Raw genomic sequence first — 13204 nt, 5'->3', positions numbered from 1 at the left:
CAGACTAGTCATCTACCTCTACAAACTTGACTTACCTATCCAGTGCTTACTATCCTCTGTTATATCTTCCGTCTTATTATATTTTTCTTATCTACCTTTTTACATTATTTCTATCCTCTTTATATACCTTTTGTTAAGTAAATCCATTGCAACATCACTACACATCTAACTTCCTTTTTCTACTTCTGACTTGACCTGTATTATGTCTCCGTACATTCAAGTTGCACTGTTTATGACTCTTGACCTCAGTGTACATCCTGTTATAACCTCTATGCTGTACTGCACGTTACCATTGTTGATGATATTTTACTATGATAATTGCTATTTTTATTATAATAATTGATTTTTGTTGTTTGTGCTTATATTTTATATTGGATCGTGTCTTGGAGCTTATCTCCCCAGGCCTCTACTGAAAATGGACATATATCCAGTTAGACTAGCCCGGTCAACAAATGTAAAATAAATAAATAAATAAATAATAAAATATGTTGGCTACCAAATGGTAACTAACTTTGGAACAGGTACTTTGGAGAAAGCAACACTGTGTGATAATAAAAGACTTCTATTTGGGAGTATTTTTATCCATAGTGTATACTGTATTGGTGATAGGGGCTTGAGGAGATGGAAACCAGAATTCATTCATGTTGTATCTGAATTCACATTGTTATGTGATGCATTATCATAGAGTTTTAGTGTAGCTGCAACATGAAGTGGCTGTTTTGTTTTTTATAACCTAGTTGGTAGATGTTCAGCTTATTAAAAGTTTTGCTTATTTGAATAAATGGATGAATTAATTTAAAGCCATATCCAAATTAATTTCCTTTATGGTTTTAACTGATTCTGTCCATTAAAATGATTGCATACATAATGTTTGTTCATTTACAAATACGTTTGTATTTCTGTAGATGTATGAATTAATTGAACTTGCATTGGGGTGTGACTGTTTAAAATGAATAAAAAGGCTTTCAGAAAGAAGGTATCCAGTACTTCTGTCAGGCTTTGGAAAGCTGCAGTAATTAGCTTGGGGATCTTGTGTTAATGCCTCCCGGAAGATAGTTTTGAAAAGCATTTCATCTGAGCATCTCTACATCTTATTCATGTTGCGCTCGACCATCTATAGAAAGAGGTACTGTCATTTAGATCAGTGTTGCAGTAGTCCTTAATAGTAGAGCTTTGCCACAAGGTGTCTGCAATGTCCAACTCAACGTGTAGAGCTCTTGATCCCTTTCTTCTTGTTGCATACATCTGGCTCCTGGTAGGTATGTACATGCAGTTTAAAGCAAGCACTCACCTACTGTTCTCAACACTTTCTATCTGCAGTCTGTTCCAGATGTCTGAATGGCATCAGGATGAAATCTTCCAGGCAGTAATGTGAAGTGCTCCCAAGTCGGGTTGTATCAGGAATAACTTGCATAGAAGATAGTGGATCTCTGAATTACTTCATGGTCGAGTTTCTTCAGAACTTAGGAGCAGATAAGTACACCATTGGGGAACCTATCTTTTTCCATTACTTAATTAGCAATTGGCTTATTTTTATTTTTGTTGATTGCAATATATAGCCTTATGTTTTGGCCCAAAAAGGGTAGGTGCAGTTGTAGTGGTCAGATCCCACATAAAGATTACCACAGTCTGGGTGGTCACTACTTGGACTTGGACCACCACATCCAGAACTGTTACCTTGGCTTTTGAGTTTCCCTGTAAATCTGTTAAGAACAATTTGCATACCCTGCATGACTACCTTTAGAGGAAGAGGCATGAGGCATTAGCTCGTTCTGCATTGGTTTCCACAGGGATGTTTTCATCCTCTGATCTCCCACTAAAGAAAAAAAAGAGTAAGATCAATCGGGACCTGGCAGATACAGTTTTGATGTCCGTCATTCCTCATTAGTCCAAGGATCCCAGTCCCAGTCCTGGTGAAGCACTTTCACAACTCCCATTGCAGAGACTCTGGCCTTTGGGGGCTACGCCTGGACTCTACATCCAGCCCCAGGCTTGTGTGAAGGAGGACCTGGCAAAAAGCAGGATTTCCAGCCTTGTTAGGAAAGAGGCTGAATGCTTTGGAGTGGATGTCCATCCTTCCTGTGCTGTCAGTAAGGCTTCCAGGGTGGACTTTCTCTGAAAAAAATAAAGAAACCAAAAACATCTCATCCGATTATCCCACCATGCTTATAGGTGTTCAGTGGGTCTTCCCATGTTACAGAGGATCTCCTAGCCCCATTGTGTCCTTAAGGCCTTGTGCACTTTTAATTGAGGTGTTGAACCTTCAGTGTCAGGGGGTCCTTCCTCCAAGATAAATAATGATTCTTTTCCTGTCTAGACAGAGACTTCACAGGAATGTGAAATAGAGGATTTGGGTTATGCCTGTTAGATGCAATCACCTCTCAAATATGATGTGGACACTTAATTATTTATTTTTAATTTGACATTTGGTTATGTAAAAAGTCTGACTGGGTATAGAACCTATTTTCAGTAGAGGCCCATGGAGAAAAGCTGCAATAACAGGGCATTTAATACATGTATGGTAATACACAATTTGTAGTACAAGTGTGATGACAGAAAAGGCAACAGTACAATATTTACATAATACAAATGAGGTGGCAGAAGAAACAGTGCAATATTTAAATTTTTAGTATTACCATTTTTCTTTAGCTGGTTAACATTATTGTGTTTCTACAACTTTTACAGTTTGATTCACCATTAGAGGAATCCAAGAATTGAATATTTCTTCAAATAGATAAGTAGGAAAGGCTTTTGAGACAGAAAAAAGGTACGGTTGTAGAGTCCCTGAAGCCTGTGTTATTTTTCCATTACGAGGAGCTCCGGGAGATGATTTCTTGGTAGCTTCTCAGTGACTGGACTCTCAACTTCCTGCTCCTAAGAAGCCTGTTATAAGCCTGGTGTATTCAGAAGGATGAAAGAGCCACACAAATTCTTAACCAGGAACCCACTCTGACCTACTGGGTGTACAGACCCCCAAACCTATGGCTATTTCCTCCAATGCTAGGAGCTCTGAAAATGCTTTCTTGGCAGCTTCTCAGTCACTGGACTGACAGCCTCCTGCCCCTAAGAAGCCTGGTACATTTGATAGGATATAAGAGTCCCACAGATTCTTAAGCAGGAACCCTGTAATGGATTCTGGGAAGGGATCCAAACTGGTTTCTTCTCCCAGTATCTTTCTCAATGACAGAGAGTGGAACTCTAGACAGATCTGGAAAGAACATTTTCAGATCTGTTATCCTGGCCTTCAGAGCTCTCAGCTGCCTGAGACTTATGGTCAAGTTCCAGATTGCTCTGTTGGACTACTGAAGAAAGAGAGAGAGAGAAAATAAGGAAGATGTTTGATGCTGACCTGAAGGTAAAATTGTTCAAAATCACCCTGACAGGTAGTCTGGTAACAAAACACTCCATCCAGTGTGACTGTGGTACTTGTGAATGGATGCAGCATCTAGGATAGCAACAGTGGACTCTGTGTTTAGGGGGCATGCCTGACTGAAGCTACAGCCCCTTCCAGTGGATTAAACGTAAAGTTCCTGAATGTCCCTCTAGACAATGACCTGCTCTTTTGGAGCCCTTGAGCAGAAGTCATCAAAAATGGAGAAAATGACTAAAAAAAGTGGAAGGAATGGAGTATCTCTTTCATACCTCACAGCCAATGTTATGACCAGAATTACTATTCCAAGCTCAGCCCCTGTTCACTGCAGGTAAAAGCGTATGGAAAGGAAAAAGATGGAGGACCTCAGGCCCAGCACTTTTATAGGAAGTAGCAAGGATTACATGGGAAACCTCCCTCCCTGCCCGCTGCCAGGGTAGGAGGTAGAGTCTCTCTAGTCCTTCCAGTTTGGGAGTCCATAAATGGTCAAATAGGGAAGCAAGTGGCAATGGTGGTGGGCTGGGCTGAGGGATACAAAGATGTCAGGTACCCCTATGTCAGAAAGGCAGGAACATTTGATTGCTCCTGTCATTTTAGACTTAGAAAAAGGAGTCATTGAAAAGATCCCTCTCTTAAAGTCAAAGAAAGTATTTTATTCCAGACTGTTTCTACTACCCAGAAAATAGGGCACAGAGGCCCAGATCACCCTCCTGTTTCGAAAAGCCTGATGCTCACCTTTGACATAAAAGATGCTTACTTTCTTATTCCTATCTATCAGGACCACAGATTCTTTTGCAGAAGCAAAGGCATCCATATGTTCCTGTACCTGGATGGCTGCCTCAGTCAGACATTCTCTTAGGAAGAGGAGGACAAGGCCCTACATGCCTATGATCTTCTTCCACAGACTGATGTTCACCCTGATCCTACAGAAGTCAATACTTTTGCCTTCCCAAAGAGTGATATTTTTGGATTCCTTGATAGACAGCATACAGAGAGCATTTCTGCTGTCTTAGAAAATACAGAGCCTGCAGGCTTACTTTCCCAGCACTGCATGGCAGAAACAAACCTACAACATGAGAGTACATCAGCATCTTACAGCTCTCCCAGGTTGACAGTCTGGGCAGTCAACAGTATAAACTGCATCCATATTTATTAAACATAATTTTATTTCATATTTTGTTGTAAAAAGTGCAGCCACTCTGCAGATGTTCTTTGTGCTTCACTGTTGCAGTCATCACATTCAGGTTATCTGCCTGCAGGTAGCCCTCAGCCGGCCTGAATACCAGAGTCTTCGGATTTCTGCGTCGGATGCTGTCGCTTCTTCCCTGACGTCAGGTCATCAGGGGTATAAAACATGCAGCCGACGCCATTACATCAGTCTCTCTTGCCGTGTGGTGCCCGAAGCAGAAGCAGTTCGCAAGTGCCGGTCAGCCTTCTCCTGAAATTTTCGTTTTCGAGTTTCAGACCCGAAGTCTTCAAAAAAGATAAGTACCCCGTTGGGGGTCCCTTTTCTTGCTCCAACTGATGTCAGTAAAAGTTAACAATAGTCTTACCTGTGGAAAGCAAATACCTCATAGAGATTTTCATTCTTACTGCATCCCCTGTTTAGGCCCAGACCACAACGTCCCTCGCTGTCTGTGCCTTGTTCAACACACGAACTATTCATCGTCGGGCCATTTTTGCAGCCAATTACTTTCATACTCGATCTACTTACTCCAAAATTGCATCGTTAAGCCATCTGACTACCGATCTTCTGAAAAAACGTAAGGATAAAGATGGGGACAGACTGCATAGATCCAAAACTGCCGACAACGCTTCCGTTAAGCAGTTGTCAGTCCACCGGTACTCAGTGAGGTGCTTTCGCAGTCCCTGATACCTGCTACTTTAGATTCGCAGGCCTCTACTGAGACCCATTCAGAGTCCGGTATGCCACGAGATGCTTCTTCGACTATGGAACCTGTGGATGTCTCTACCTTAGATGGGTCCGTAGCCGCTGCGCAGGCACCGGCTTTTGAAGGTGTATTCAGGCCTACAGATATTCATATTAAACCGACGCCATTGTTTCCATCCGGTAGTTCCGAATTCCTCGGGCCAAAAACTCACACTATGCCTAGAAAACTGACGACCAAACCGCAGGCTCAGGCCCATATGCCTCAAAAACAAATGCTTAGAATGGCTGAAGACCTTATTACCTTAATTAGGGAAAAGCCAGCCTTCCCCCTCTAAGAGACCTAGAACTGATTTTCTTTCTGATTCTTCTGATCAAGAATCTGATATTTCTGCTCCTTCTGATTACCAGGATTTGCCCTTATCTACTTATGAGGATTCTGATGCAGAGGATTCCATTCCCTCTGCTTCCCCTCCAGACGATTTTTTCTTTCGGTGAAACCTTCCATACTCTTAGACAGCATTTCCTCTGGGAAAGCCAGGATTACTCTGAGTCCAAAAAGAGACTTGGGGAATTCTTACTCCTGCCTCAACACAAGCCTTTAGCTATCCCTCCTGTTCTGGACGTTGTAGATGGTGCTTTCTTGGAATCTAGCCTTACCCCAGACAGTTTGCCTGCAGCTCCCAGAAAACCTGACAGGTACTACAGAGTACCTGACTCTCAAGTTCCTCTTCAAGAATCCTTCTGCGGATCCAGAGACCATTTCCCAAGGACCAAAAGGCATTAAGGCTACTGCTGCCAAAAATCCTACCCCTTCTGATAGAGATTCTAGAGCCTTAGACATATGGGGTAAGAAGGTGTACACTTCTGCAGCTTTGGCCATTAGGGTTTTAAATTGCCAGTTTCATATGTTAAAGTATCAGCAGCATATTATGGGACTACTTAAACAGAAAATGATGTTGATTCCTGACTGTGCTGAATACAAAGAATTGCTAGATTTAATGCATTCTGCAGAACAAATTGGTAAACATACTTTGCAATGTGGTTTTGACACTTTAGAAGCATCTTGCAGGGCTGCTGTCACTGGGTCTGTTCTTAGAAGACATGCTTGGCTTAAGGAACAAAACTTGCCAGATCATATTAAAGCTAAATTTCTGGATGCTGCCTTAAACCAAGACCGCCTTTTTGGCAACAAAGCAGAAGTCGTCCTCCAAAGGATGGAGGAAACGCTATATCTATGCAAACTGTTAAAGATTTCCTACAAGTACAGCCTCCCAGATTCAGTAGATATTGGCCTTCAAAGAACTGGTCCTTTCTGGTCCCTTCCAGGCCTTCTCAGTCCAAACCCAGGAACAGCAGACCACCTAGGCTACAGTCTCAGGCTACGCACAGATCTAAGCAGTGTGGGGCTCCCACTTCCAAAGCAGTGAGTAGTAAGCCCACCCCCTGTGGAAAAATGGCACAGTGACGTAGCCTTAACCCTACTAAGCCCTGCTGAACTACTTGCTTCCTTAGGAAAGCTCGCCCTGCATGCAAAAAACTGGGAACTCATTACCCAGGACAAATGGGTTTTGAACATAGTTTCCCAAGGATACAGATTCCACTTCCACACACTACCAACCCCAAATGGTTGGCCAGACCTAACCCCGAATCAATGGTCGGTGGCCCAACAGCAGGTTCTCTCTCTCCTCAGTATCAGGGATATTCAGCCTGTCCCAGCAGAACAAAGGGGACAAGGTTTTTATTCAAGACTTTTTCTGGTACCTAGAAAAGACAACTCCTGGCATCCTATCCTGGACCTCTCTATTCTCAAAATCTTTCTGGTGGTTCCAAAATTCAAAATGCTAACTCTTCAACAGCATCTTCCTATACTAGCCAAGGATGCCTGGCTGGCAGCCTTAGACTTAAAGGAAGCTTACCTGCACATCCCAATAAGAGGATCCTGCAGACATACCTACGTTTCAGGGTGGGCTCCATGCACTTTCAGTTCTCTGCACTTCCCTTTGGCTTATCTACTGTGCCCAGGGTGTTCACAAAGTGTCTAGGTCCAGCCATTGCATTTTGCAGGCAGAGAAATATTCAAATTTACCCATACTTGGACGATTGTCTGATTCAGGCAGAAAGCCAGGACTTGCTATTACAACACCTGGCATTCGTAAAGAAACTTCTAACCTCAATGGGGTACCATCAACGAAAAGAAATCTCACCTAGTACCCTGCCAACAGATTGTATTCCTGGGAGCAAGCTTGAACACAACTTCCCAGATGGCATTCCTCACTCCAGAGAAACAAGTTTATTTGACAGCCTATTTCAAACTATTGGCCACAAAACCCCAGCTGTCTGCAAGGAAAATACTGCAAGCTCTGGGATTCATCGCCTCTTGCATTCTACTAATTCCATATGCAAGATTTCATATGAGGAAACTCCAATGGTATCTAAAAAAGCCTATGGTGTCAACATTCTCAGGACCTGGAAAAATGATTTCTATCATTCCTTGTATGAAGACAGAATTCCTTTGGTGAGCAGAGGCCTGCTACCACAACAGGGGACTCCCTTTCACTCTACCCCCTGCTGCCCAAACCCTAACAGACGCATCAGACTATGCATGGGGGGCTCAAATGGCAGGGCAATGCATTCAGGGCAAATGGAACCCGAGACAGATGCACCTGCATATCAATCAAAAAGAAATGTAAGCTGTACAGAATGCTCTGACAGCCTTCAAAGACCATATTCGTCCAGGGCAACTGTTGGTAAAGGCAGACAACACCACAGTTATGTGGAAGATAAACAATCATGGGAGAACCCACTCGTACCCACTCTGCAGACTAGCCATGGCTCTGTGGAACACAGCCTTGAGCTACCAAGTACACCTACAAGCACAATTCCTGCCAGGCAAACTAAATTCACTGGCAGACAACTTGAGCAGAAATCTCATGGACCCACACAAATGGAAACTAGAACCCAAAATATTCAACCTCTTGAGGAAGAAATGGGACTCCAGAGGTAGAACTGTTTGCCTCCCCTCAGAACTACCAGTTGAACAAGTTCTGTACAAGAACTCCCCACAGTCAAGCTTGGAAAGTGGATGCCTTGTCCTTTACCTGGGAAAGCCTCTCGGTTTATGCCTTTCCCCTCTGCCTCTCCTCTCGAAGGTTCTACTAAAGATCAAACAGGACAAGCCAGGGACAATACTGATTGCATCAGACTGGCCACGCCAGCACTGGTACCGCCTCTTGCACAGTATGACACTGCTACAACCATGGCACCTGCCTCAGACCCCTTCCCTGCTGTCCCAGCAGGAGGGCCAGATTCTGCACCCTCAGCTTCAAACCCTGAACCTTGCAGTCTGGCTAATTCCTTGAGCTCTCCTCTAGCATCCCTCAGTAAGCAGGTGCAGGATGTCATTCTGGAGGCAAGGAGGTCTAGTACTAGAAAATCCTATGTTGAAAAGTGGAGAAGATGGTGTTCCTGGAGCCAAGCTAAGGGGATGGGCACAATGGTGCCCAGCTTACCTCATATTCTAGAGTACTTAACATAAATGCTCCACAAGGGCCTATACTTCTCGTCAATTAAAATTCATGCCTCTGCCATTTCAGCACATTATAATACTGAGCCACCCCTCTTCTGTCAGACCTTGCTAAAACAATTGCTTAGAGGGGCCAAAAATTTAAGACCCCCCCCCCCCCGGAGAGCTCACACTCTAGCCACCTTAACTTTCTTTTGGAAAAGCTCACTCCTCCCCCCTTTGAGCCAGCTGTAACAACAGAGTTGAAATTCCTTTCTTGGAAAACAGCCTTCCTTCTAGCCGTCACTTCAGCAAGAAGAGTGTCTGAATTACAGGCCCTCATGGCAGTGAAACCCATCATTATCTTTCATGAGGACAGGGTTTCCCTCAGGACTAATCCTTCCTGTATGCCCAAGGTGGTTTCTAGTGTGGCCCTAAATCAGTCCATTCATTTGCCTACTTTCTTCCCTAATCCACAAAACAAAGGGGAACGAATACTGCACTCTCTGGACGTGCACAGACAACTTAGATTCTATTTGGACAGGACTAAGCCTCTCAGAAAGTCTGAACAGCTGTTAATTGGCTTTGCTGCAGGGGCAGAGGGGAAGGTCATTTCAAAGCAAACCATTTCCAAATGGATAGCCCATTGCATTCATTTCTGCTACAAGCACTATGGAAAACCTATCCCACAGGGGATAAGATCACATTCCACCAGGGCTGCATCTACCTCTGCGGCATTTCTCAGAGGAGTCCCTACCAGGGACATCCTAGAAGCTGCTGCCTGGAGCTCTGTAGATACTTTCACCAAGCATTACCACTTGCCTATCTTTTTCCAACTCCAGAGCTGGTTTTGCCACTGCAGTCTTGCAGGGCTTAATAGCTGGCCCTAATGCTATCTTATTACCTCCTCCCATCCTTAGCTTTGGGAGTCAACCCAAATGTAATGACTGCAACAGTGAAACACAAAGAACATAGTACAGTTGTGTACACTTAGCATAAATATAGATGTTTGAGTGTATTCACTGTTGCAGTCCTGGTTACCCTCCCTCCAGCCACCTGACTTCTCTTGGCTCTACCTTTCCTTCTTGTTGGTATATTTACTTTTTCTTGTGTATTTGCTTTTTGATGGGGGTGTACCATACCATATAATTGCTTCCTGTTGTGGGGGCACCTGACATCTGTGGCAAGAAAAACTGATTTAATGGCATTGGCTGCATGTTTTATACCCCTGACGACCTGACGTCAGGGAAGATGTGACAGCAACCGATGCAGAAATCTGTAGATTCTGGTATTCAGGCCGGCTGAGGGCTACCTGCAGGCAGATAACCAGAATGTGATGACTGCAACAGTGAATACACTCGAACATCTACATTTATGGTAAGTGTACACAACTGAACCTAGTTTTCTTAACATTTATAGAGTTATCGCAGTATTGTAGTGACAAACTGCTGTGCCTCACACATTCTTTGTTCTCCACTCTGTGCAAATGTGAACAAAAAGACAAGAACATGTAATTTCACGCACTTTTGTTCAGCTCTCTTGTATTTTCTATTAAAGTCATTTAGTCTGAAAATATCCTACCAGTTAGGATCCTTGCATGGAATTGCATAAGTATAAAACTGAATCATGGTATTTTTGCAGATTTTGTTGTGCTCCTGTTTGACAGTAAGTTAATGACATGGCCCAGTTTTGTTCCGCTTCTCAAATTATTTGCCTTGCTGTTTTTGTTGCAGTCCATCATTATGGCCGAGCAGTGCTTATGTTTGGAGTTCCTTACGTGTACACCCAGAGTCGGATATTAAAGGTATGAAAGTGCAGCTGCTGTTTTTGTTTTCCATTTGTTAACTTGCTGTATGGTTGGAGAAATCTGCTTGTCTGTCTGTCTCTCACTCTTTCTGTACATGTCTAATTCACTGCCTTTTTCTCAAAATGAAGCCATTAGTAAATATGTTTGTTGGGTGGTGAAGTTTTCGGCAGCTTCCTGAGAGGTTCCTTTGTAAATGATTATAGCAGTTCTGTTCTAGAGTTTTCTCCTTTTGGAAGTTTAATGTTAGTCACTGATGTCTAGATTGACTATTTCAGTGACCTGATATGGTGTATATTGACTTTAGATTGTAGCAATATTGCATGTTTTATTTTGTGTTACACTTGGATTTTCCCATGCCTAATGAAGTATAGGAATGACGATGAACTTCAAGCCAGATGTAACTAAATCCTAGTATAACCCCTTTGTGATATATTGTTGTCGTACCATAAAGTATATGTTATAAGCTGTTTTTAGTGGTGTGTTCTGCAGCAAACCATAATCCATATCTTTGTTAACTCTTAAATATTGGCTGCTTCTGCACTGGATGTTCACCCACAGACATTGGGCAGAGTAAGAGATTTTATAGCAGCTGCTTTTTGCTGTAAAATAATATGGTGTGTAACTTAAGGATCTGACATCATGCAGCACTTGCTTTAAGAACAAGAAGGACTAATGCCTCTGGACCACTTGAGAACTTGATGGCAGTGTGAGTGCAGCCTGTGGCTCTCAGGACATCACAGAATGCATGGTGCTGTTTTTTTTTCCTTTGCTTTCCTCCAGAGACATATATGGTCCTCCTCATGCTTTAACGTATATAGTCCTCCCCTTACTACCTGTCATTACAGGTGTACCACAAGTCTTTATCCTTGGTCCTTTTCTATTTAATATCTTTATAAATAATCTTCAGACTTCTGTACAGCAAGCATCTCTTGTACATCATGTAGACGATTCCACATCCTTAAACAGTACACCACTTGAAGTAGTGCCCTATGCAAAACTGCTGGAGGTTACAATAGATGACAACCTCAAATATGAATTCCATATACAGAGCAATTTATATATAAAAAAACTCTACTTCTCATATTACCTCTAGGAAATAATTTATGTCATGCTCCCCTCCATACCTCTCAACCTGGAAACATGAAAAATCTAGACAAAGGCCCATGAAAAATAGGTACAAATCTGTATGCTGATTAACATAACATTTGCATACATAATTATATATCCCCGCCCACTCCAATGGGATTGTGGGATACCAACTTTCAAATGTAAACTGAAGAACAGACAACTAAAATATGGCCCCAGAGTCAGTCTCACACACTCTCTCTTCAATGCAAAAGTTACTGCCAGACTGCTGTTTCTCTCGTATGCAAGCAAGCAATGGTTAAGCAATGGTTTCAACCACACAACTTCAATGCAATGCTGGCTTCTCTTATAAAGATTTCAGCAATTGACTGGCATTTCTCTTGCAAGCAAGCAAAGCAAAACAGCTGCAGAGCAGACTCTGCTGTTTCTCATCTCATTAGACAATGCACACCCACTCTGCTAATTAAATGCACACACACACTTCTCAACTTTAGCAAAGATTTCTTGCTTCCCTCACACATAAGATAAGGCAAGTATATAAACTACCTGCACAAGCACAAAAGTGCCTGAACATAGCACGCAATGTATGCAGGAGTCACTACTGAAGCAAAGTTACTGAACACAAAGTATCTACCCCACCTCCACAGCTCACAAATTGTCCATATGTTGTGAAAGTACTTTATCTGCAAACTTGTCTAATCGGAAAACAGCAGACAAACATTTGCAATTCAAGTGTTAAGGTAGACAATAACATCTTCTTCACCCTGAGCTGTCACATGTAAAGTGACCCTGATCCACAGGCCAAGCAAGGTACACCTGCCCAAAGTAAACAGTGAAGTACACAGGTACCAGCAGACATGATCATGTCAATTTCTCTTCAATTAAAACAATGCCTACCCCCAAGAAACAAGTTTTACATAAGACCACAAGCACATAAGTGACTGTTCAGTGTAAGCTGAATGATTTCATTTTTCAAATACTATTTTCGCGAGGTACTGCGATAGAATGTTAGAGCATTTCTGTGACTATATAAAAAATAAGTCACCCAGACCCAGTTAATTCTACACAAATATTTCTCATTAGAAAGTGTGCAAGTCTGAGAATACCTAGATATGTTAAAAATACCTTTCAGATGTTCTGGTATGGCTCTCATACTTAGCACTATACTGTCTGATTACCTTAAGTAGTAAGGTCATCGTGTAACCTTCCACAATTAAACAAAGATGGTCCAGATATCAAACATGTTCATTTTAAATGTTTTTGTGGGGTGTCACCTTCACAAACTATATAATTCTGAACTCCATATTATTAGTATATGGCAAACTAAACTGCATAGTACTACTACTTCCACGTGTTATTTCAAAACAAGACACAGTGAATGTCACACTGTTTTGACCACCATAGCTACTAACAAAGTGCAGCTAACTGTAAAAACACAGTAGAGAGCAAGAGTGAGAGTTATTCACAGGACAAATACACGACTGAAATTCAGGTTCTGGATAAAAACAAAGCAATACCCTGTATGTAAGAAATCAGAAAGCACGAACA

At 42.4% G+C, this 13204-nt stretch overlaps 1 protein-coding gene across 1 annotated transcript in view; it reads left to right on the top strand.

Annotated features, from left to right (window-relative positions):
• ERCC2 (ERCC excision repair 2, TFIIH core complex helicase subunit) overlaps window positions 1-13204 on the top strand; it is a 2230202-nt gene that overhangs the window by 1995722 nt on the left and 221276 nt on the right. Inside the window, exon 20 of the mRNA XM_044070725.1 lies at window positions 10497-10567. Coding sequence (XP_043926660.1) covers window positions 10497-10567 — 71 coding nt within the window. The remainder of the gene's footprint in view (window positions 1-10496; window positions 10568-13204) is intronic.

This window comes from Protopterus annectens, chromosome 1.part0 (assembly GCF_019279795.1).
Source record: "Protopterus annectens isolate FY-2018-M chromosome 1.part0, PAN1.0, whole genome shotgun sequence".
NCBI lineage: Eukaryota > Metazoa > Chordata > Ceratodontiformes > Protopteridae > Protopterus > Protopterus annectens.
The sequence above is the reverse complement of the archived record's forward strand: the minus strand, read 5'-3'. Positions and strand labels throughout refer to the sequence as shown.